The following is a 22,848-nucleotide window of genomic DNA, read 5'->3' as shown; positions in this document are numbered from 1 at the left end:
GAATGCAATTGATGTGAACACCAGGGTCCCCTTTCATGAAGATATCATCATATATAGATATGCAATTGGATTATCATTTTAATTCACGTATCTGTTAGATGTTGATTCTTGTTCTCCCTTTTGACCTGCAAACGATTGATACGTACTAGGGGTTGTTCTCAAAGATTCACCTTAAAGTGTCATTCAGATTGAGATTCAGAATACTTTAGCTTTTGGAGATTGGATTTAGGTCAGGTAATTTGATTGAAATTGAATAATCATCTATTTTGTACCATTTGCAAAGAAAGCATTAAAGCCAAAATTATAATTACAGTTGAAAACCATATAAATGGCACGTATGTACATATTGCATCCACTCCAGACAACGATCCCTTTGCTACACGATGCTGCATCAAATTACAAAATGCCAAACACCATTTTGCAACTTTGTAAGTAAAGTAAAAGACAATATCGCCCTTCAATGCCCACCAATAAAGTCATGAAGATATTTTGCTTTTTACCCCCCATTTTATCAGAAGAATGCTTGGACCAAAAGTAAAGCCACAGGCACATAACTTGCCTTTGCTGCCCATTTCCTCGTTTAGCTTCGACCCCACTTCGTACTCAATCATTCACCACTGCCCAAAAACACTGCCGTACCACTTTTCTAGGCCCCTCCTAAAAAGTCGTCACAACCACCAGCTTCCCATTTCAAATGAAACCCACCTACCGGATTCTCAGCATCTTCAACAGGCCCCATCCCCGATAACTCCATCTCTACCCAGGGGCCAGCAGACAAAATTCTCGAATAAGCAATTCAGAGAATCCCTCAATCAAATATGGAGTCTTGGGTGTTCTTGTTGTACCACATGATCAAACTGATGGTCTTGTTATGCTCATTCATTCCATAAAGACTAATTTTTCTTCAAACAGTTACTGGTAGTCCGTAGTTGAGGAATGATCTGATCCGTCCATCCCAGCCTGCAGTAACAATCACCAGGCCCCATGCATGACAACTATACGAACTCTGGCAAGATCGGAAGAATTTGTATCGAGATTTACACAATGGAGACAATATGCCAGGGGATGAACTAGAAGATGGAAGCTTTTCTTCAGGCCAAGTTGCGGAAACCTTTGGCATCGACTCTGGAAAGTACTCTTGGTCCAGAGAGAAGTAACTAGGGGAAGAAAATGGCAACGGTTTCAACAAACCGTCTTCTAACTCCCTCCCGTCCCCTGTACTTTTATGAACCTTCAGGCCAGACCACGGCAACGCAACTGAGGCACCAGCAGAGAAGCATTCATAGGATCTGACAGTCTTTTGTTGGTAAACAGAAGGTCCTTTCTGATCGTTACAGTTCCAAACATATACATTAGAATCCTCACTTGCCGAAACTATACGTTTCCCATCTGCAGTGAATGCTGCAGATAACGGATTTCCAGCATTCCGTTGACCTGGTGTTCATGAGTTGCAAGAATTTAGAAACAGAAATTGATTTAAAACTAGTTGCAATTTAGAGAGTGAAGATGAGATGGGACGATACCCCTGTATTTGGCAATGATGTTGGTGCCATGGAGAATTCTGACATGGGAATCGCCGCAAGTGACCATAATTTTGGCTGGATCTTGTGGGCAGAACTACAGATAAGATCAAGAAAGTGAACCAAAATTAGGAAAAAGGGTTCTGAAGTAGCATCAAGGATTGAACCTGCAAAACAAAGGACATACCTGAAAGCCGATTATCCTCTTGAAAGGCGACTTCTTTTTACTATTTAACGATACTGAAGCTTCTAGTTGGAAATGATTATCTGAAACGTAAAACGGAAGACACAAATGAGTTGATCGACAGAGGTTTTATTAAATCTATGACCTTTTTGACAAGTTTGAAAACATGACTACTAACAGAAAAATGTCACTTTCTTACAAAAGAATGTCCAGAAAAACCTGTCAAGGTGGTCATGGATTTAAAAGGCACTTGTCTAGAGGTTGTTTGGCAAAATAACCTCTAGAAGCCGAACCATGTGTTATGAAAGGCAATCAACACGAGTTCTCGATATAACTGTAAAGCAAATGCAACAAAGAAGAACAAGAATGTTACCTGACAAACTAAAGAAACTGCAACAACCTGTCATGGATCCAATGACTCCACCCTGAAACAAGGAAACTGCGGTTTTTTCAGTAAACCAAACCAAACAAGTCCAATATATCACACCAGGACCCAATCCGGTCTGGTGTGATATATGCAGATCTGGCTTTTATTGATATATGCAGATCTGGCTTTATGAATCAACATGAAATGGAAGAAAATCAAACCTTTCCATTGGGACTGTAAGCCACAGCAGTGACTATTTCTCGTACGTCTATCCAATCAACAACCTGGCAACCGGAAACGGACCAAGTCCGAACTTTTCCATCAATTGAACCGCTTACGAAATAATCTTCGTCTACAGGCTGGAACTGGACACATGTCACTGCAGTTTGTCGATTGTAAGTATTATGACCAAATGTACATGAATTGAGGAAATTTCAAATGAGAACCACAAATATTTTTGATAAACCAACTATTTCATGTATTATTTATCATAAAACGGTTCTCATTTGAACCTTCCCTGACATGAATAATCCAAATTGATGAACGTACCGTAGTTGCTGTGTGGAAAGACTTTAACGCAATGATCACTCCCAACCCTCCATAACCGGACGGTTTGATCAACCGATGATGATAGCAGAAGCTACAATAAGAAAACAACAAGATTAAATGATTAACCTAACAAATTTCAATCGCATTCAAGGAAATTATTATGATAAATTTACTCACGTTATCCCTAGACCATGAAAGGTCCAGGACTTCCCCTTTGTGTCCATGGAACTCATGAACTGGTTTCTCCAGTATCCGAAACACTTTAGGAGGAAAGATGATACAAGCTGAGTTTTTAGTCTTTCTTAGGCTCTTCAGCATACTAATCTTCTGTTTAGCAACCGTTAACGGTGCCAATTCAGAAAGATTATTCACCGTGAAGTACAGACAAGAGGGGTCGACATCTGGGATGTCGATGTCATTCGATCTTTCGTCTTCCACCACTTGCCAAACGCGCACAACCGCATCCTCTCCAGCACTAGCCAGATATTGGCCATCAAGACTAAATTTCATGGTCAATATCGAACCTTTGTGAGCTTGGATATCTTGCCCAATAAATACGGCTGATAGTTCCTTCAATCTCTTCCCACTGTGGCGAACCTTGACTCTTTGAACCTTGGGCCAGTGACGCGAACCAACTTCCTGTGAACCAAAACCATCAGACCTTCCTTCTTTATGAACAATGCACGCCATGGATCGTAACCTGCACAAGAATTGACCCTTTACTCTGTTCATCGTTTTCGCCATGGTGTCAGCAACCTTAATGTGTCTATCTACGAGTTTCTGAACCGATGGAGACGATACAACTTCTAATCGGGTCAATATGTTGTGTCCATCTACTTCTTCTTCTTTGCAGTTCGTACTACCATTAGAATCTTGAATTCTGGAAACAGCAGAACTTAAAGAATCTTCTTCAAGTGGGATTCTCAACACAGTTCCACTGATCTGCATCATCCTATCGTGAGTTTCCTTCTTCAATAAATCATCATCAATCGTATTTTGTTCCAGGATTTTAGCATCTGAGCTTAAACCCATGAATCTAAGGAAAGAATTCTTTCGTTGGTGAACACTTATAGGAGCATTAGCCCAGATACGATATTGGAAATCATGATTATGAACCCCATGGATACTAGGTTCGTCGGTTTCAGAGATTGGATCAGGAAGTGAGTCGAGTGAGCCAATGATGGTATCTTGAGCATCGAAAAATCGACATTCTTCATCCTCGGATAAACTAACCATGATTGTTTTAAAGATGAACCCATGAACAAGAACGAGAGACCATTTTAAAGGCCTAGGCAATTCGAATCAACACACCTAACAATGAATTAAAAAGGGAAAAATCAAAAACCCCAATAACACAGCAACCCAGATCAGTAAAAGGCAATTATATATATTCCAACAGCTAACATTAATCATAATAATTATTATATTAATAATAATATTTTTTTTTTTAAAAAGGAGGAAATATCTGTCGTGTGGATCCAGATCCAACGCCAACTGAAATCGAAGGATTACATACATGCATTGATAAAGGAAAGGGTTGAAATTAACGTAAAACCGAAAACCCACACAAAATGATGACGAAAGGGATTAGGTAATGTCTCCATGAAGATTAAAATTAAAAACTAAAAATTACCGATGAAGCAAATGTATACCACCATTGTTACCTTGTTCTTGTTCTTGGAAACGGAAATGGAAACAGAAATAGGGTTAGTAGTTAAAATTGAAATGGGGAAGAAGGAAGGAAAGGAAAATGGATGGGTGGATGGAGGAGAAGTAATACTGGTGTATGTTGGTTCCATTACTTTTATGTCTTTTTCGGTTTTGATTAAACGGGGCCAATAAAACCTTTCCCAATTCCATAGATCGCCTACTACGCCCATAGCCTTTTACCATCATCCATCCTTCACTTTTTTATAATAATAATAATGCTATTCATTATTCTTTTCCTTTTATCCCTTTTCTTTTTTCAGTAACATTTCTTTTTTATTATTTCCGGATTTTAAAGCATCATTTTTCTTATAATAAAATATTAAAAATATATATGTTCAACTTTAATAGTTACTTTATTTTAGCAATTTCAGCATTAGCTATATTATTATTATTAAAGTAGTTTAATAATATTTTTCATTGGGTAATATTATATTTTATATCAAAATGTAAGATTCTAGATCCATTTCTTTTTATGTTCTGCAGATGGTGTAAAAATGCATCGTGTTCCATTAAATTGGTGTCTTACTATTCATTATACCAAATGGTATTTGTTGTAAGATTTAATGTCTTTTGTCATAGATATTTGTGTAAGATTTAATGTCCTCGTTGGAGATGGTCCAAGATTTATTATACTTGTTGTTAGATTAACTCCAATTGTAACAATAAAAATATCAAAATTTGCATTGAATTAGTACTCTCTCCGTTAAAAAATAAATATCCGCAATAAAAAGACATAAAGTTTTAGTGATGGATAATTATTGCATTTTTAACTTAACAAAATAACAGTTTTATCCTTAATTAGAGAGAGAATGAGAATGTTCTTCATCGATAACAAACATTTACTTTAGAAAATACTAGAAGGGTACTCACATAATATAGCGAGATATATATCAATTTTAATGTTTCGTTTTATTATTTATCTATATCGATATAATACAAGTTTTGGTGGTTTTGAGAAAACGATAATGTTTTTTTTTTTCAATAAAATATAAATTTAAATATATAATAAAAATTTGGGGAAAAATATATCGATATTAGTATCAAATTCACTATTTAAAGTTCTGTTTTTTGTGTAATTTATTTAATTCTATAGTTTATTTATGATTTAGATTTAGATTTAATAATGAAATAATTTATTTATCCTTTAATAAATATAATTTTTATAAAGATAATAATTAAATATTTTGTTATAACTAATGATTATTCTAATTATATTTTAGATTTTTTATATTCAAAATGAAATGTTTATCCCGTATTTGATCATGTTTATCTATATTTAGTTACACAAATTCAAAAATGAACCTTTAATAAGTTGTATTTACCCACAATTGACTTGTAATCATGAATTTTAGGTAATATGTATCAATAAACAATACTTTATGCATAAAAAATGATTTTTAAGAGTTTTTGTCAAATTCTTTATAATATAGTATAGATATATTTATTTAAGAGAAACTGAAATAATAATAATAGAGACGTATTTTAGGACGAAAAAGATAATATATTATTTTTTTTCATTTCAATCCTATATTAGAAATATCACTAAAAGCAAAATACAATAAAAACGTATCATTAAAAAAAAATACCATAGATGACTTCTTACCCTAAGTGATCCACTATTCATCAATACAAAAAACTTTTTGTTTTATACCATTTTGGTGTTGGAAATAGCTTTAAATGGTATTTTAGATATCTCGTGTCACTAAAAAGATTTAGATTTGGAGGTTCTGTTGTTTTTTTTATTCAAGATTTTCTTTTGCTCTGATTTGAATGTAGGAGTTTCCTTGTTTTTCGTTCAAACATGGGGTTTTGTATCACCAGTTTTTTGTATGAATTTGTGTTCAATTTATTGGATTGAAGAACATTCTTTGTGCTTATGGATCTATCTGTAGTCTTTTAACTTGAATGTTGAAAAGCATGATGTTCATGGTGTTCATGTTCTTGAATGTATTTATATGCATGTTCATGTTGTTTATGAAAAAAATTGTGTTGAAGAAGATGATGACGGGTAGGAAGAGGAAAGGAAAAGACGTAATTGCCCTTATGTGAGGGATGCATATGCATGCCTCCACTTAAGAGTCAAATAGGATATGTATTAGTTAGAAAGATCTAAACGTAACGAAAATTACAAACCATGGGGATAAAGACCCTAATGAACGGGTTGTAAGCAGCCGAACTCTAATTTTCACTAAAAGATAGGGACCAAATGTGTAATTTACTCAAGATTATTATTAATGCACCCAAAAAAAATCAATATTGATATATGATTGTTCATATATCCTTCGTTTAAAATAGTTATAAAGATGTATGCATTATAATTTCATTGGTATCTTGCTAAACTTGTTTTAAGCCTTAATAATAAACCAAAATGGGAGCAATTGAAAATAAGTTAAATATATGTTGTCATTATCGTTAACTAGAATGGTACTCGCACAATACAACGAGATATATCTTGATTTCAATATTTTATTTTATTTTTTTTGGTCTCTGTCGATATTATAATACGAATTTATATGGTTCTAAACAAGCAATAATGTTTTTCTTAATAAAATATAAATTTGAATATATCATAAAAATTAAAAAAATATAAAAGTTCTCATTTTTTGTAATTTTTTAATTCAATTGTTTTATTATAATTTAATTCAGGTTTAATGGCGAAGTAATTTATTTTTGGTTTAATATTATAATTTAAAAAAAAATTACTAAGTATTCTGTTAGAACTCAATAATCATCCTAACTATATTTAATATTTTATATTTAAAATAAGAACTATATCATGTATTTGATTATATTTATCCACGGTTAGTTACACGAATTCAAACACGAAGCTTAATAAATTGTACTTACGCACGATTTATCTGTAGTCTTGAATTTTAAGTAATAAGCAGTACTTCATATATAAAAGATGGATGTTAAGAGTTTTTATAAAATGTTTTATAATATAGTATAGATACAATTCAAATTAAATAGAGCCTAATTTAAAAAACAATACTTACAAATACAAAAAGAAAACAAACAAAAATATGTAAAAAAATATCACTGAGTCGCATATTATCTCATCAAATCAGGAGTACTAAATTGGATTTCGTTGGATGTTATTACTTACTCTGTACAATTGACAACATAAATATTGATACACGTTAAAACTAATACCATAATAACTTTGATATGACATGAAAAGCAAACAAAAAACCCGGGTCCTTTGAACCTCGGTTTGCGTCTTGTAATGGCCTCGTAAACCTTGCTTTCTCATGAAGAGAGAATTTCAAATACCTTAAAACTTCATTGTACGTATTTATAGACGGATGTTTGTCTCTTATACATAATAGAAGTGTATGTAAATCGAAAATTGAATTAATTTAAGAAAATTAAAATGATTTTTTTTATGTATTAACAATTTATAAATTGTGTTGTGTGTTAATAAAAAAGGTAATAATGAGGGTTAATTATTAAAGAAGAAAAAGAAAGTGGGTGTAAAAAGGGTGTGTTCCCTGATTAACCCTAATCTCGTGAAACCCCATTTATTTCCGACCAAATAATTTAGTATGAGACAAGACAATCGTCTTTTTCTCCAAACATGTTTCTTTTAAACTAATCCTTCCCTGCCTTCTCCCTTTTTCTTTTTAACATACATATACATATACATATACATATACATATACATATACATATACATATAGAGAGATGTTGGTTATTATACAACATTTGACATTTGTGCAGCAACCAATACAACTCAATCTCAACCGTCCATTTCATTTGATTAATATGTGATTTCATATATCTCTTTCTTTCTCTCTCTCTCTCTCTCTCTCTCTATATATATATATATATATATATATATCGAGTTGTTTTGTTAAAAATTCAAAATTAATTAGAATCCAAAACTGTTTACAACACGATACATGTCCCCTGTATAGGATTAGTATTTATCTTCAATAACACATCAATGATTAATATGAAAATGTTATTCATCATTAACTATACATTCATGATAAATAATGCATTTATATTCTTGATAAATATGTTATTGTGTACGGTTTCTAAATCCGTAATCAAATTTTAGTTTCTTAACCGAACATAACCCTACATATAATATTAAAAAGAAAAAAAAAAAACTCAATAAAAATATAGTATATTTTATTCAATAATATATGTGCCTTTATATATTTTAATTACAAAATATAGAAAATATTTTTGAGAAGGAGAATTAAATAGATGTGAAAACAATTAGCCGACCCATTTGATAATTAAAGGAATTTTGTGTTGGAAGTAAGTAAAAGAGGATGCATGAACGGATGGATGCTTCAGCTTGATTGACTCCGTAATTTACTAGACTACCCTTTTTAATTCAAAGGTGAAATGCACCCATATTTTAAATAATAATATTTTTAAATAAAAAATTAAGATTTATTTGGTACGTGGACATATATTTATAATTATTAATGGAGTGACAAGTGTAAGTGTGTAATCATTAGTTTATTGAAAATTGCTTAATCACTTTTTAAAATATAGTTTCAGGAATCTTTCAAAAAATTAAGATGTAAAATTACATTGCCAAAAAACGTATGTAATTAATCCAATTTTGTAGAATACGTTACCGTGTTAGGGGCCGTTTACCAAAAACTTACCCGATAAGTGCTTATCGGTACAGTTCAACACTATTACTTATTTATCAGATAAGATTTTCGTCCACCAAAACGGCATCGTATGCAATAATTTACATTATAAGCTTTTACCGTGGTAAGAGTCGTCTTCACTTACCGGGTAAGACTTTTGTCCCTTGTTTTGCTCTTACCGGGTAAAATTTTTGGTCTTTGTCATATTCATCCGATAAAGTATTATGATTTGGTAAGCGCTTACCCGGGTAAGCGTTTAGTAAACGACTCCTTAATAGAACTCAAATTCGGTTAAAGGGCAAGAACTAGTCAACGCTCAATTGTTTTGTTGTAATAGAGAAAAACTTACGAGTCTTAAAAGGTGTACTCGTTTAATTTTGATATTAATTACACTTGTTTATAAATTTTAATAAAATCATGTTTTTTTATATAAAATAAATTATATTATGGTATTTGTTTGTTACCTCGCCGAGCAAAAAATACAAAGTCCATCTATGCCAACATTTTGTCAGTCAGTTATCTTAATAAGTCAGTAATAAACCATTAAATTCGATTTAAAAAATTATATATCAATAAATAAGTAATAAATTACTTGTAAAAACTTTAAGTTTTAGTAGATATATAAATATTAATATAGTACAAAAGAAACTGTAGGAAAATGCAGTAGTTCCCTATTTAGATGACATGCAATTCGTGGATGGGGTTGAGTCGTTATTATCTTAGCCATTAAAAAATAAGTTAAATTTAATGCCACAAACATTGGCTTGTCCAAGGAGATAGGTATCGGGTCAATATAATTTTAACCGGATATATATATATATATATATATATATATATAATTTTGGTTTAATAATATAATTTTCTATAAAGACGGTAATTAAGCATTTTGTTAGAACTCAATGGTTATCTTAATTATATTTTAGATTTTTTATATTTAAAATATGATGTTTATCATGTATTTAATTATGTTTATCTGCAGTTAGTTACTCAAATTCAAACATGAAGCTTTAATAAGTTGTACTTACGCATAACTTACTTGTAATCTTGAATTTTAAGTAGTATGTATAAATAAACAACACTTCATGCATAAAATATGATTTTTAAGAGTTATTATCAAATATGTTATTATATAGTATAGATAAATAGTTAATATTATCACCCTATCAAAAATAACTAATATATAATGGTTATCATTGGACTATCTAATTAGTTACGGTTAGTTCAACTAGTAGTAAATAAGTTTTTAGTTTTTGAACTTTTTCTCATAGGTATTAGGTCATCAAGTTAAGGGATTACTTTTACCAAATTTTTCTGTTTGGATAAATTTGTTTGTTTTACTGAAAATATATTGTTGTTTCTAATTTGTTCAGAATCAATGACCGGGATGACATAATTAACCATTTTACCCTTCAATGAACTAAATATTTTACCCCTCAATGAGCTTTGATTGAACTAGATGCATACCAATAATACCATAAACAACAACTTGGTTCCTTAAATAACTGAAGAACCCTAAACAAACAGGAATTGAAGAACACCAAATTAAGACCGGATACTCTAAAGACCGTACTCTAGAATTGAAGAGTTCCCCTGCTCTCTTTCTTGAGGTCTCTTGTGATTTTGTGTTCTATATAGTTGATCTATACCCATATGCATATTTATCTTCAAATCTTTGCACTCGAAACCTTTCTTGATCTTTGGTTTTTCCTCTCTCTTTGAACTTCATAATTTTCTCGTTCTTTTTGCGTTTATGGTCATAATTTTTGTGGGTTTTGATTGTACAAGCACTAGCTCCATTTGGATACCCTAAAATCGTACCTTGTGATGATACATTGAAATTTTTTTCAAGAAATCGATACCTTTCATGCAAAAAAGAAGAGAAAAACAAAGTAGATGAAAACTGAAGGTCGTTGAGATAGATGAGGGTGCAACATGCGAAGGTTGCTGGTCGGAGATGTCCAATATGCAAAGCTTGCCGGAGTCGGGGGTGTAGCAGCATCGGAAGCAACGATGTGTGGCTAGAGTTTGAAGGAGGCCTCTATTTGGAAGGAGGCATGCTTTTTTTAAAGAAGGCGTGATTTTTTGAACAAAGGTAAGGATGTCATTTTTTGTGGCTTAATGGGGACACCACATAGTTTTTATGCTTATCCAGTGGCGGAGCCAGTAGGGGGGTTGGCTGTGGCTGGTGCTGAACCCTCCCAGTTGTTCCCTCTTTGAGTTGTCGAGGTGGTTTCACACCTTTCTTTGTAGCCAAAGCGCCTTGGTCCGAATCCCTAATCCCATTTCATTCAACTTTAATATTTTTCCTTAATATATATAATATTAGATATTTATGTTGATATTATTTATGATATACTAATAAATTAGTGAAAGTAATGACTCACTTAATGATAAAAATATGTTTTTACTTTAGTTAACACTATAATATATAATATTCATCTCTCTTATAACATTTTACAAACAGAAAAATCATAGTAATCATCATTTTTCTGTGTTTTTTTTTTATCTACACACTCATCACAACTCAAATTTCCTCTTAAAATCTTATTAAACTTAAAGAAAACTATCATTAATCGTATATCTCACGTTAACCTTTTGTTTGAATAACTTTAATCGTCAAGATAAAATTGAGATTTTCAAGCCCCCTCTATATTAGGATACTGGCTACGCCCTTGTGCTTATCAAATAAGCCAAAGAATTTATCATTAAGTCACAAGTAAACATCTATATATGACTACGGCGATAAGCCAACACAACCGTTCAACATATACAAGCTAACTCGAACATTCACGATTAGAAAAAAGGAATAGTTCTACACAAATAATACTTGAATTAACAGTTTCAATTAAAAATTAATTGATCACGTACCATATGATTTAAACATTTTTAAAACGGTATTTTTGATCTTTTTGCAATCATCTCCTTCCTATCATTTCATTATTTGATCTAACCAAATCAAGACAAAAATCAATTCAAAACCAAATCAACATAAAATAAAACAATTTTTTTAATTTTTTAATTTTCTTAGTTTGATTTTAAATGTATATTTTGTGTCACTTGATTTGATTTGATTCCATATGCAAATATTGGTTAAAATAAATAAAATAAAAAGTAGCGTTGATTTTATCTCATGGCAAGTCCTAAACCGACACGTAAGCCTGTAAGTCCATTACATCGATAGGATGATTAGAATTAAACTTGGAATAAATCCAAATTGGTTTGAAGCTATTTTGTTTTAAGGGACGTTTATTAAACAATAATCAACTAAGTAGTTAACGAATCATTTATCTTATTGGATAAACATGTCAATGACCATGATTTTTTTTATAAGTGTGAGTGATGATTGTTAGGATCGTTTATCAAACGCTAATCTTGAATCACTTATCTTATTGCGTGACCATGATAAAAATCGAGAATCTTACCAGGTATGAAGCATGACAAAGATCAAGAATTCTACCTGGTAAATGAGTTACCCATGCATGTCAGTGTTTATCGGGAAAAAGATGCTTACTAACAAATTTAATATACCATTTTTATGATCGATAATTTTACCTGGTAAGGTAAGATGATAAGGACTTTTACCTGCTAATTGTTGGTAGAAGGCCCGTTGGATGAGTTTTAATAGTTCGATAAAAATTTCGTATGCATTTAGTTGTTTTAGTATGGTTCAATACATATCTTGTATTTCAACCTGCTTATTAATATATCTCTATTTCGTCTATCTCGATTTTATTTTATTAATCTTTGTTGTTTTGGGAGAATGAAAGTCTTCGGTTGGTAATTAGTTTTATGAAATATTTTTTCGAATTAGTAGATATCAATGCTTATCTTGTATTTGAACATGTTTATCAGTTAGTTTTATAAACTTCAAATATGTTAATAAGTTGTAATTGTTGTATAATGTCGTAAAAATATTTTATAAATATACTCAAATGTGAATATATTTGTAATTGAAGTTTTGAAAACCATCATGGGTATCAAAGCAAATGCATTGTAATACAATGTAGAATGTTATATGTATTCCCATTTTCTACTTCAGGTACAAACAATATAAAGATGCACCACATTGACGATTTAAGGCATATATATGCAGTTTGGTTCATGGTTTTGAAAAGAAAAAAACTTAAACGACATATGCGGTTTTGTTTAAGTTTTGACTTAAAACCACACTGCACTACGAACGCTACAAGAAACATAACAAAGAAGATAACCGAAAAAGAATGTAAATTACCCTTTAAGAAAGTCATAATGTAATATAACGATCTTTTAAAACCAAATTATTTAATGTATTACTGAATTTAATGTCATACTTGCTAATAATCCACGATTTTCAACCGATAATGTTGAAGAAAATGCATACCCTTTTGATTTGATATGATCCCTTTATTGCAAAATTGATGTTTTCCGTTGAGGTATGATGTATGTTATGTTTTATTTCTAAAATTGGTTTCTTAAATAAGTACTTAAACAAAAGAAGATCTCGACTGTCGTATCTTGACTTGATAGCATTATAAATATTCTTTTTGAAATAAATTACCAGGGAGTGCAAAAACGAAAGAAACCGTGTTCTTAAAGGGCCAACCAAGAACGAAATTTACACTTCAATTTCGTTACATCTATTTTCCAATTGTCATTTTCTTTATTGCATATATCCAAACACAGACACAAGGCACCTTTATACTCCAACATCTTTTCGTACATTGTTGTGGAGGTTAATATATAACAAGCCAAACATGCTTAAAACTCAATAGTTAAAAAAATATAAGACTAGAAAGAAACCGTATTCTGATATGAAAACGTGCTAATCTTATATAAGTCCAAGGGGTTATTCTTCTATTGTCTTTCTTTTTTCATTAAGACTTGTTTGAGTTAAACAGTATGTATGGATTTTGTTGTCTGTATAGATACGTGAAATTGTTGTCCAATTGTAGCATTGAATAAAGTGTTTTAACGTCATAAATGAATATATTATCTTTCAATTCACATTAAACATAGATTAAAATAAATGTTTGATAAATATGTTGAACAACTGACTTTAAAACATAACAAAATACAGACTAAAGAGTTGTTAAATAAAAGATCATACTGTTTTCTTTTAAAAAATGACATCATAATAATATTAGTACACGTTTATTATCAACTTTACGTATTATTAAATTGTTCTTTTGTCATTTTATTATCAATTGTTTCATTTATTTTCAAATGCTAAACCTTAATTAAAAATTTCATAGTCGTTTTTAAATATATAAAACTTATACACCTTTTACATATTTAATAAGTTTTGAATAATTGATCCTCTAAAAAATTCGGCTCTACTTGTAACCCGTTATTGTTACTGTTACTGTTACTGTTAGACTAAAAACCCTTTGATAAAAATGTCATATTCTTTATTTTATTACAATTTTTAACACTAATATTTTTGCATTATAGTATGGATCAACGAATTTAAGGCCACAAAGGGCATAAAAACAAAAATGTAACTACTTTCATAGTTGGGTTATTTTGTTTTGTTGCTGGTTCGTTTGGTCTTTTGTTAGTCGCTGTGTTTCGCTTGTTCCTTTCTGTTTTCGATTCTTGTAACAACAGTCGTTGTTGTACCATCTGCTTTTGTCGTCTTCATTTTTTTAGCGCAAACGTTAGAGAGAAAAGAACTCAAAAATTTATATTTCAACATAATTGCTAGATAAAAACACTTAAAAAAATGTGTATTTTAAAATAAGTTATAAGATATGAAGATGGTTGAAAAAATAATGATTTAAGGAGGGAATAAAAACAGTTATATATAAGAAGGTAGAATCATAATGATTTGGTGGGGTCCATTGGGATCCTTGGCTTCGATCACGACTATAAGGTTTGGTGTTGCAGCGACTAGCTTGGACCACCCTACCACCTTACATTTTTATTTCTATTTCCCTTTTAGAGTGGTCCTAAACCTCAATTTAAACGTAAACGTTTTTCTTTTTTCTTTTCTTGTATAATCGTGCCATGTTGGTACAGAAAAGAAAATATTGATTTATTGTAAATTAAAAATGAAAATGTAATACAGATTTCTATTAATAATAAAAATATGAAATTTATGTTTACACAGAATAAAGTTTAGAATAAACTCCAAAAAAAAACATCATCAGTTTGTGAGAAAGCGTAAAGGTGTAAATCATACAACACGTCCAAGAGAGAATATGACTTGGTGAAAGAGGGAACATGACTTGGTGAAAGCAACCAAAGGTCGCAGGAAAGTCCCCTGCATTATGGTGGTCAATGCAACATATGTCGTATCATATATGATTATGTGTTTGAAATAGAACTTCTTGCAAATTGACTGTATTTTTCTTTTTATCTCTTTATACACACACACACTTGGGATCATGTCAGACTCGACTGTTTTCATGAGACCCTTGAGACCAGACTGTTTTCATGAGACATATGAGACCATTTTTTTATACTTGAAATTTCAAAGCAAAACACTGTGAAGGTTCCTTCACAGTATTTTTGCTGTAAAGGTTCAGATTTTTTTACCTTCACAGTATTTTGCTGTGAAGTTTTAAGTATAAAAATGTGGTCTGACGGGTCTCATAAAAACAAGCTAGTCTTACGTGAACCCAACCATACACACACACACACACACACACACACACACACACATATATATATATATATATATATATATCTTGGTTAGTATTTGAATCAGCCCCTATATATATATATTGTAGGAATATATATAAGAGAAGATGCAAAAAGAACGTAAGAAACATGAAAACATGCTGAGGCCTGTGTTAAACACAGTATCCTTAAAACAAATTTGTCCCACTAATAGACGTTTATTTCCCAGGATACAACAGCAACAACGTTTTTTCGAGACCGCCAACCGCACTAAGCCCATAAATTACCTTGACAGAGCATGAAGTTAACATAGAAGGAAGAAACAGATACTCAATTATTTTTCGGTGTGTTTTATGTTTGGAGGAGTGACGTATTTATATAGCAAAATTCGTAACCGATAAAATAATAACTAATACGGTATTGATTTACTTCTTAATTATCTAATCAAAACCAAAATAGAATTGATTCAAGTTTTAATTATCTAATCAAAACCGAAATCGTATTGATTTAGGTTTTAATTATCTAATCAAAACATAACATCAATCTACAATAATCTACATAAATTGAGATTATATAAGTTCCAAAATTTATGTTTCAAAATGGGAAAAACCCATTTTCTCCAATAATCCCCCACATGAATGAAAATTGATTTGACTTCCGTGCTGCCAAGATAAAATCAAGTAGTTGAATCATGCATTGGATAGGTGGGCTTAGCCTTTGAACCTTCCCTTGAGAAATACATATTTATTTTACTAGTGGACTAGACTCGATGTCCTTGAACTGTTCCGCTATTTGTGTAAACAATCAATATATTTCTCACATGATTCTCCTTGACCTAGTTATGTTCTCATAGTTATGTTCGATATGGTCATGAACATTTCCCTGGTCCTGTAAGAGCTTGTAGGAATTGAGCTCCATGCAATTCCCTTTGAAGCGACCCCACTTCTCTCTCACATAGGTGATTATAATAAATCATTAAAAGCTAATTCTTGATGATTATGATGCCTTTCATCAACGACTATAAGCTTAACCTACATTACTGTCTATTTTAGGAATGGGTTGGAGTTACCCCTATAGTGATTCAATTTAGTTATATGCAATTAGGTTGTCCCTTTGAACCTAGATCTTAGGATCTCCTGTCAAATAGGTTGGGTTTTCCTTCACAATGACTTCTTCATCCACGAACATTAGTCCCATTCCTTTTGATGATTTTGCAACTAATTCCCTATTTAAACCTTTCGTTAGCGGATCCACAATGTTATCCTTTGACTTCATATAGTCGATAGAGATAACCCCAGTAGAGAGTAGTTGTCTAATGGTATTATGTCTTCTACGTATGTGTCGAGACTTACCATTATACATAGCACTTTGTGCTTGTCCAATTGTTGATTGACTATCACAATGAATAGAGATTATCGAAACTGGTTTATGCCATCTTGGAACATCCTCCAAAAATTGTCGTAACCACTTAGCTTTTTCTCCACACTTATCAAGTGCTATAAACTCAAATTCCATGGTGGACCTTGCTATAACTGTTTGTTTGGAGGATTTCCATGATATAGATCTACCACCGAGTGTAAACACAAAGCCACTGGTTGATTTGGAATCTTTTATATCAGATATCGAATTTGCATCAATATATCCTTCAATTACCACAGGATATCTCTTATAGTGTAATCCATTGGTGTGAATGTACCTCAAGTATCGTAAAACTCTAATAATACCTTTCCAATGTTCATCACTCGGATCACTCGTATATCTACTTTGTCTGCTTATTGCAAAAGCTAAGTCAGGTCTTGTGCAACTCATTAGATACATTAGACTGCTAATAATTCTTGAGTATTCTACTTGTGCAACGCCTTCACCTCTATTTTTACTCATATGGTGACTTGTATCAATTGGTGTTCCAGCTATAGTAGAATCATTAGATTTAAATTTATCGAGAATTTTGTCCATATAATGGGTTTGACTTAATACAAGTCCATTTGGAGTCCTCGTGATCTTAACTCCAAGGATTGGCCAAACCCATATTCTTCATGTCAAATCTTGCTTTTAGCATGTTCTTTGTCGATTGAACCATTTTCCCCCTGCTACCAACGATAAGCATATCATCAACATAGAGGCACAAGATAACATAACCATCTATTGTGTTTTTAACATAAACACATTTATCACACTCGTTTATTTTATATCCATGTTCCAACGTACATGGCCAAACTTTTGATGCCATTGTTTAGGGGCTTGTTTTAATCCATACAATGACTTCACGAGTTTGCAAACCTTAAGACTCTTGTTAGGATGCAACATACACCTCATGTTGTTGCATGTAAATTTCTTCTTCTAAATCTCCATTTAGAAAGGCTGTTTTATCATCTATTTGATGTACTTCCAAATTTTTAGTAGAAGCAGTGGCAAGCACGAATCTGATAGATGTTATACATGTTACGGGAGCATACATATCACAATAATCAAGACCACCTTTTTGTTTGTATTCTTTGATTACTAACCTGGCCTTGTATTTGTCAATGGAGCCATTTGCCTTCATTTTCTTCTTGAAAATCCATTTATAGCCTAGTGGTTTGCAGCCTGGACGTAGATCTACTAGCTCCCATGTATGATTTCGCAAGATGGAGTCCATTGCATTTTTAATTGTCTCTTTCCATTGAGGCCCTTCAAACAAATTGACTGCCTCTCGGTAAGTTTCATGTTCTTTTTCAACCATATAGTATAGAAATCATCACCAATTGATTTCTCTACTCTTTCCCTTTTACTCCGTTGGGGTTCAATTTCTTCATCCACTTCTGTCTGATGTGAAGTTGCATCATTATGACTCATTTTTCCTTTATTCAGACAAGGAAACACATTTTCAATAATGATGCATTTCTGGATTCTGCGCCATTGTGAATGTCAGGTACTTTAAACTCATGCAGAAGAAAACGATAGGCACTATTATTTTGTGCATAGCCAATAAATATACAATCAACAGTTTTGGGCCCTATCTTTATAACCTTGGGTGAAGGTACGCAACCTTAGAGAGACACCCCCACACTCGAAGGTATTTATAAGAGGGTTTTATACCCGTCCAATTCTTGTATAGTGTTTTATCCGTTTTATTTAAAAGGTAACTTGTGGATAAAACAACTTCCCCCCACATGGACTAGGGCAATCCCGAACTTATCAACATGACATTCATCATTTCCTTTAAAATATGATTTTTTCTTTCCACGATGCCATTTTGTTATGGTGAATAAGATGCGGTAAACTCATGTCTAATGCCATAAGTTACATAAAACTCTTCAAATGGTGATACATACTCACCTCCGTGATCACTTCTTAGTACTTTAATCCTTTTGCTTAGTTGGTTCTCAGCCTCACTTTTATACACTTTAAACTTGTCTATTGCTTCATATTTTCTTTTAAGTAAGTAGACATAACAAAGTTTAGTGTTATCGTCAATGAAAGTGATAAAGTAGTTGTTTCCACCTCTAGATGGAGTATATCACACACATCCGTTAGAACTAAACCAAGGGGTTCGGTAGTCCTTTCAATGGAATTGAATGATGTTCGAGTTAATTTTGATTCAACACATGTATTACATTGTACTTAAAGTCGATATGAAAATTAGGTATGTGTTCAAGTTTGATTAAACGATGAAGAGCATCAAAGTTTACATGTCCAAGTCTAGCATGCCAAATATTTGAAGACTCAAGCAAATAAACGGAAGAGTTATTCATTTCATTAATCTTAGGCTTAATAGCCATTACAGTCAAATTAAATATTCCACTATTCACATACCCTTTTCCCACAAACATACCCATTTTAGTAAGCACAAACTTATTCGACTCAAACACCAAGCGAAAACCATGCTTGTTTAGCAACCAACCTAAATCTAGATTCTTACGAATTTCAGGTACATACAACACATCATTCAAGGTGAGTTCTTTTCCGGATGTCATCTTCAAAACAATCTTTCCACTTCCCTTGACCTCCGAAGTAGCTGAATTTCCCATGAAGAGCTTATCGTTGTTGTCAACAACTTGGAAGCTCCTAAATCACTCTCGATTTGAACATATATAACGGACAACACCCGTATCGATCCACCATTCCCTCGGATTTGAGTCCACGAGGTTGACTTCAGAAATGACTGCTGCAAGGTCGATGTCAGACACATGTTAAGTGATCTTCTTCACAATATTAACCTCCTTAGCTTTATCGCGCTTTGGAAGTTTGCATTTAGCGGAACATTGACCGGTCGGTCACAATTATATAGCAGTTCCCTTGAAACTTATTTTTAAAAGTTCCACCCTATGCTCCCATGTGTGCACCTTTCTGTTTCTTTTGGTTCTTGACTTTCACAAACTTGAGCCTGAACGAAGATTGACCATGTTCCACCAAATTGGCTTTGTCAGAAGTTGAAACATAGTCTTTCTTTTGTGCTTTCTTATTGTCTTCTTCAATGCGAAGTCGAATAATGAGCTCCTCTATAGTCATTTCCTTTCATTTGTGCTTTAAATAAGTTTTGAAATCTACCCATCTGAGGGGTAGTTTCTTAATTATTGCCACAACTTGAAAGGTCTCACTAGTGACCATACCTTCGGCTTGGATGTCATGCATGATTAGTTGGAGTTCTTGGACTTGGTTAATAACGGTCTTAGTATCGATCAGTTTATAATCAAGAAACTGGGCGACTACAGATTTCTTGGTGCCGACATTTTCAGTTTTATATTTTTTCTCTAGTGAGTCTTATAACTCTTTAGTCATTTTCTTCACACAATACACATTGTAGAGTGAGTTAACAAGTCCATTAAGAACATAATTCCTGCATAAAAAAACCCGAGTGTTTCCAAGCCTCGATTGCGCTCATGGTCTGGACATCTTCTTGTCCTTCAACAATCTTAGGAGCCTCTTCAGTCAAGAATCGTGCAAGATTCAAAGTAGTCAAATAGAAGAGCATCTTTAGTTGCCACCTCTTAAAGTGAAACCCCCAAAACTTTCTGGTTTCTGTGCATGATTAATCGACGAGTTAATCGAAGGGTTTCCTTATGCAACCGGAGGAGTCTGGAGAGAGTTTCTTTGTACAACAGATGTGGATTGCAAAGGTTGGGAAGTCCCAATCTTCTCGGTAGTCATTCTACGAATAAACATCAAAGCGAGTGTTTAAAATAACCAAGATACACCCACACAGTATAAAACTGCACCAAAATAGTTTTGTAAAAACAGTACAAAACTGCATAAATTTAATATTTTTGTTAAAGCTGCAGAACTTTTCGATTATAAACTGCAGGGAAAAAATATGCAGAAATATTCCTGTTAAACAGGAGTAAAACGGCAAAAAAATGTTGTTAAAAACTGCAGAAATATTTAGATAAAACTGCAGTAAACTCAGTTAAAGAAGTGCATAAAAAAAGTTAAAACTGCAGAGAAGATGCTAAAAACGGTAGTAATTTTTTTTTCTTAAACCGCAGGAAAGGTGTTTCAAACGTTAAGAAGAAAGAAAGACTGTTAAAGAACAATATATTCCAGACCGAAGAAGAAAATTTGAAAGTAAACAGTACGATTAGAGTTGTTTATGTTCGTTTTCGTGACGAATTTGTTTAAGCTTGTAGGAATATATAAGATACGAAAAGAACATAAGAAATAGGAAAACACACTGAGGTCTATGTTAAACACAGTGCCCTTAAAACAAATTCATCCCACTATCGGACGTTTGTTTCCCAGGATACAACAACAACAACAGTTCTTCGAAATCGTGGAACCGAACTAAGCCCGGAAATTACCTTGACAGAGCAAGAAGTTTACACAGAAGAAAGAAGTAGATATTCAATTGTTTTTCGGCGTGTTTTATGTTTGGAGGAGTGACATATTTATATAGCAAATTTTGTAACCGACAAAATAATAATTAATACGGTATTGATTTACTTATAATTATTTAATAAAAACTATAATCAAATTGATTCAGGTTTTAATTATCTAATCAAAACCGAAAATATCTACCATTAATACATCAGTTACAAAAAAGAAAGAAATAAAATTTTAGCAAAATGTGATTGAACTTTTTTTGGTCGACTGACGGTGCATTCGTGTTCACAGGACACACACTCGCACACAAGTTCAACTAACCGAAGCTAGTTTCGGTTCACATTTGCACCCACGTTGCGTGCACAAAAGAGAGCCTTGGTGCTATAAGTCTTACAATCCCATGAATTTTTTCTACTTATAAACCCGATTTCTTTTTACTCATCCACCTATGTGGGATGGCTCAAATAGCCATTTACCCACTTTATACTCCTTTCAAGTACCTTACTTTGTTGATTGGTTTCTCATTCATACGAAGTCCATTTTTGACACTCAATGTATCGAAACAAAGTTTTAACAGAGGAGAACATCAATTTACAATAATCTACATAAAATGAAATTATATAAGTTCCAAATTTTATGTTCCAAAATGAGAAAAACTCATTTTTTCCAACATACATACATACATACATACATACATACATACATACATACATACATACACACACACACACACACACATATATATATATATATATATACACACACGAATGATCGTGTAAGAAGCAATAAGAAAAGACCTGAACCCTTGATCACCTTTAATCTCAAACCCACCCATGAATTCTGCTTGATACGGGGATTGATCCAATGCATCTCATCCTAATGTGCATCCAAGGATAGAGATTTCTTATTACGCTTCTCAATTAAACTCTCTTTCTCACTGGAACACACACACACACACACACACACACACACATATATATATATATAGCGAAAGATCGTGTGAGAATGAGAGTTAAGGTTAGAAACGTAAGAAGAGATCTGGACCCTTGATCACCTTTAATCTCTGACCCACCCATTAATTACACTTGATATGAGGATTGATACGGTGTAACTTGGTGCATCTCATCCTAATGTGCATCCAAGGGTGGAGCTACGCTTCACCTGAACTTTTCTTCTCACTAAAACCCAACCATATACACACACACACACACACACACACACACATATATATATAGGCATATATATAATAGGTGAAAGATCATGAGAGAATGGAAGTTACATGTGAATCACACAGGTTCATAAGTGATTCAGTTAAAATAGTTCACATGTGAATGACACGAGTTCACATATGAACATATAGTTCATATGTGAATTACACGACTTAATTCTTGACCAATAAAAGGAGTAAGTCTTGACCTGTCAAATACACTCATAAGATAGGTTCACTCTGTCACTAGCATTTCCTGGGTGCACCGATTACACCCATCCGACACCCATTTTGGG

The 22,848-nt window shown here is 32.6% G+C and overlaps 1 protein-coding gene across 1 annotated transcript; it reads right to left on the bottom strand.

Moving 5' to 3' along the window:
* Window positions 1–277: 277 nt before the first annotated feature.
* On the bottom strand, window positions 278–3,856 carry LOC112524858 (WD repeat-containing protein 44-like). The gene is made up of 7 exons (XM_025134804.1): window positions 2,798–3,856; window positions 2,621–2,711; window positions 2,293–2,450; window positions 2,078–2,129; window positions 1,708–1,787; window positions 1,524–1,617; window positions 278–1,434 (listed from the first exon to the last, which is right to left on the bottom strand). The coding sequence occupies exons 1-7, from the start codon at window positions 3,854–3,856 to the stop codon at window positions 905–907; spliced, it is 2,064 nt and encodes a 687-aa protein (XP_024990572.1). The 3' UTR covers window positions 278–904.
* Between the last annotated feature and the right edge of the window lie 18,992 nt (window positions 3,857–22,848).

Source organism: Cynara cardunculus (genome assembly GCF_001531365.2).
Source record: "Cynara cardunculus var. scolymus isolate 2C chromosome LG 13, CcrdV1, whole genome shotgun sequence".
Classification (NCBI taxonomy): domain Eukaryota; kingdom Viridiplantae; phylum Streptophyta; class Magnoliopsida; order Asterales; family Asteraceae; genus Cynara; species Cynara cardunculus.
The sequence above is the reverse complement of the archived record's forward strand: the minus strand, read 5'-3'. Positions and strand labels throughout refer to the sequence as shown.

Coding starts and splice junctions, on each gene's coding strand:
- LOC112524858 (XM_025134804.1), bottom strand. CDS start 3,856: ATGGTTAGTTTATCCGAGGATGAAGAATGTCGATTTTTCGATGCTCAA. Junction 2,712..2,797: donor TTTCATGGTCTAGGGATAAC/GTGAGTAAATTT, acceptor TTCTTATTGTAG/CTTCTGCTATCATCATCGGT. Junction 1,435..1,523: donor CATCATTGCCAAATACAGGG/GTATCGTCCCAT, acceptor CATGAACACCAG/GTCAACGGAATGCTGGAAAT.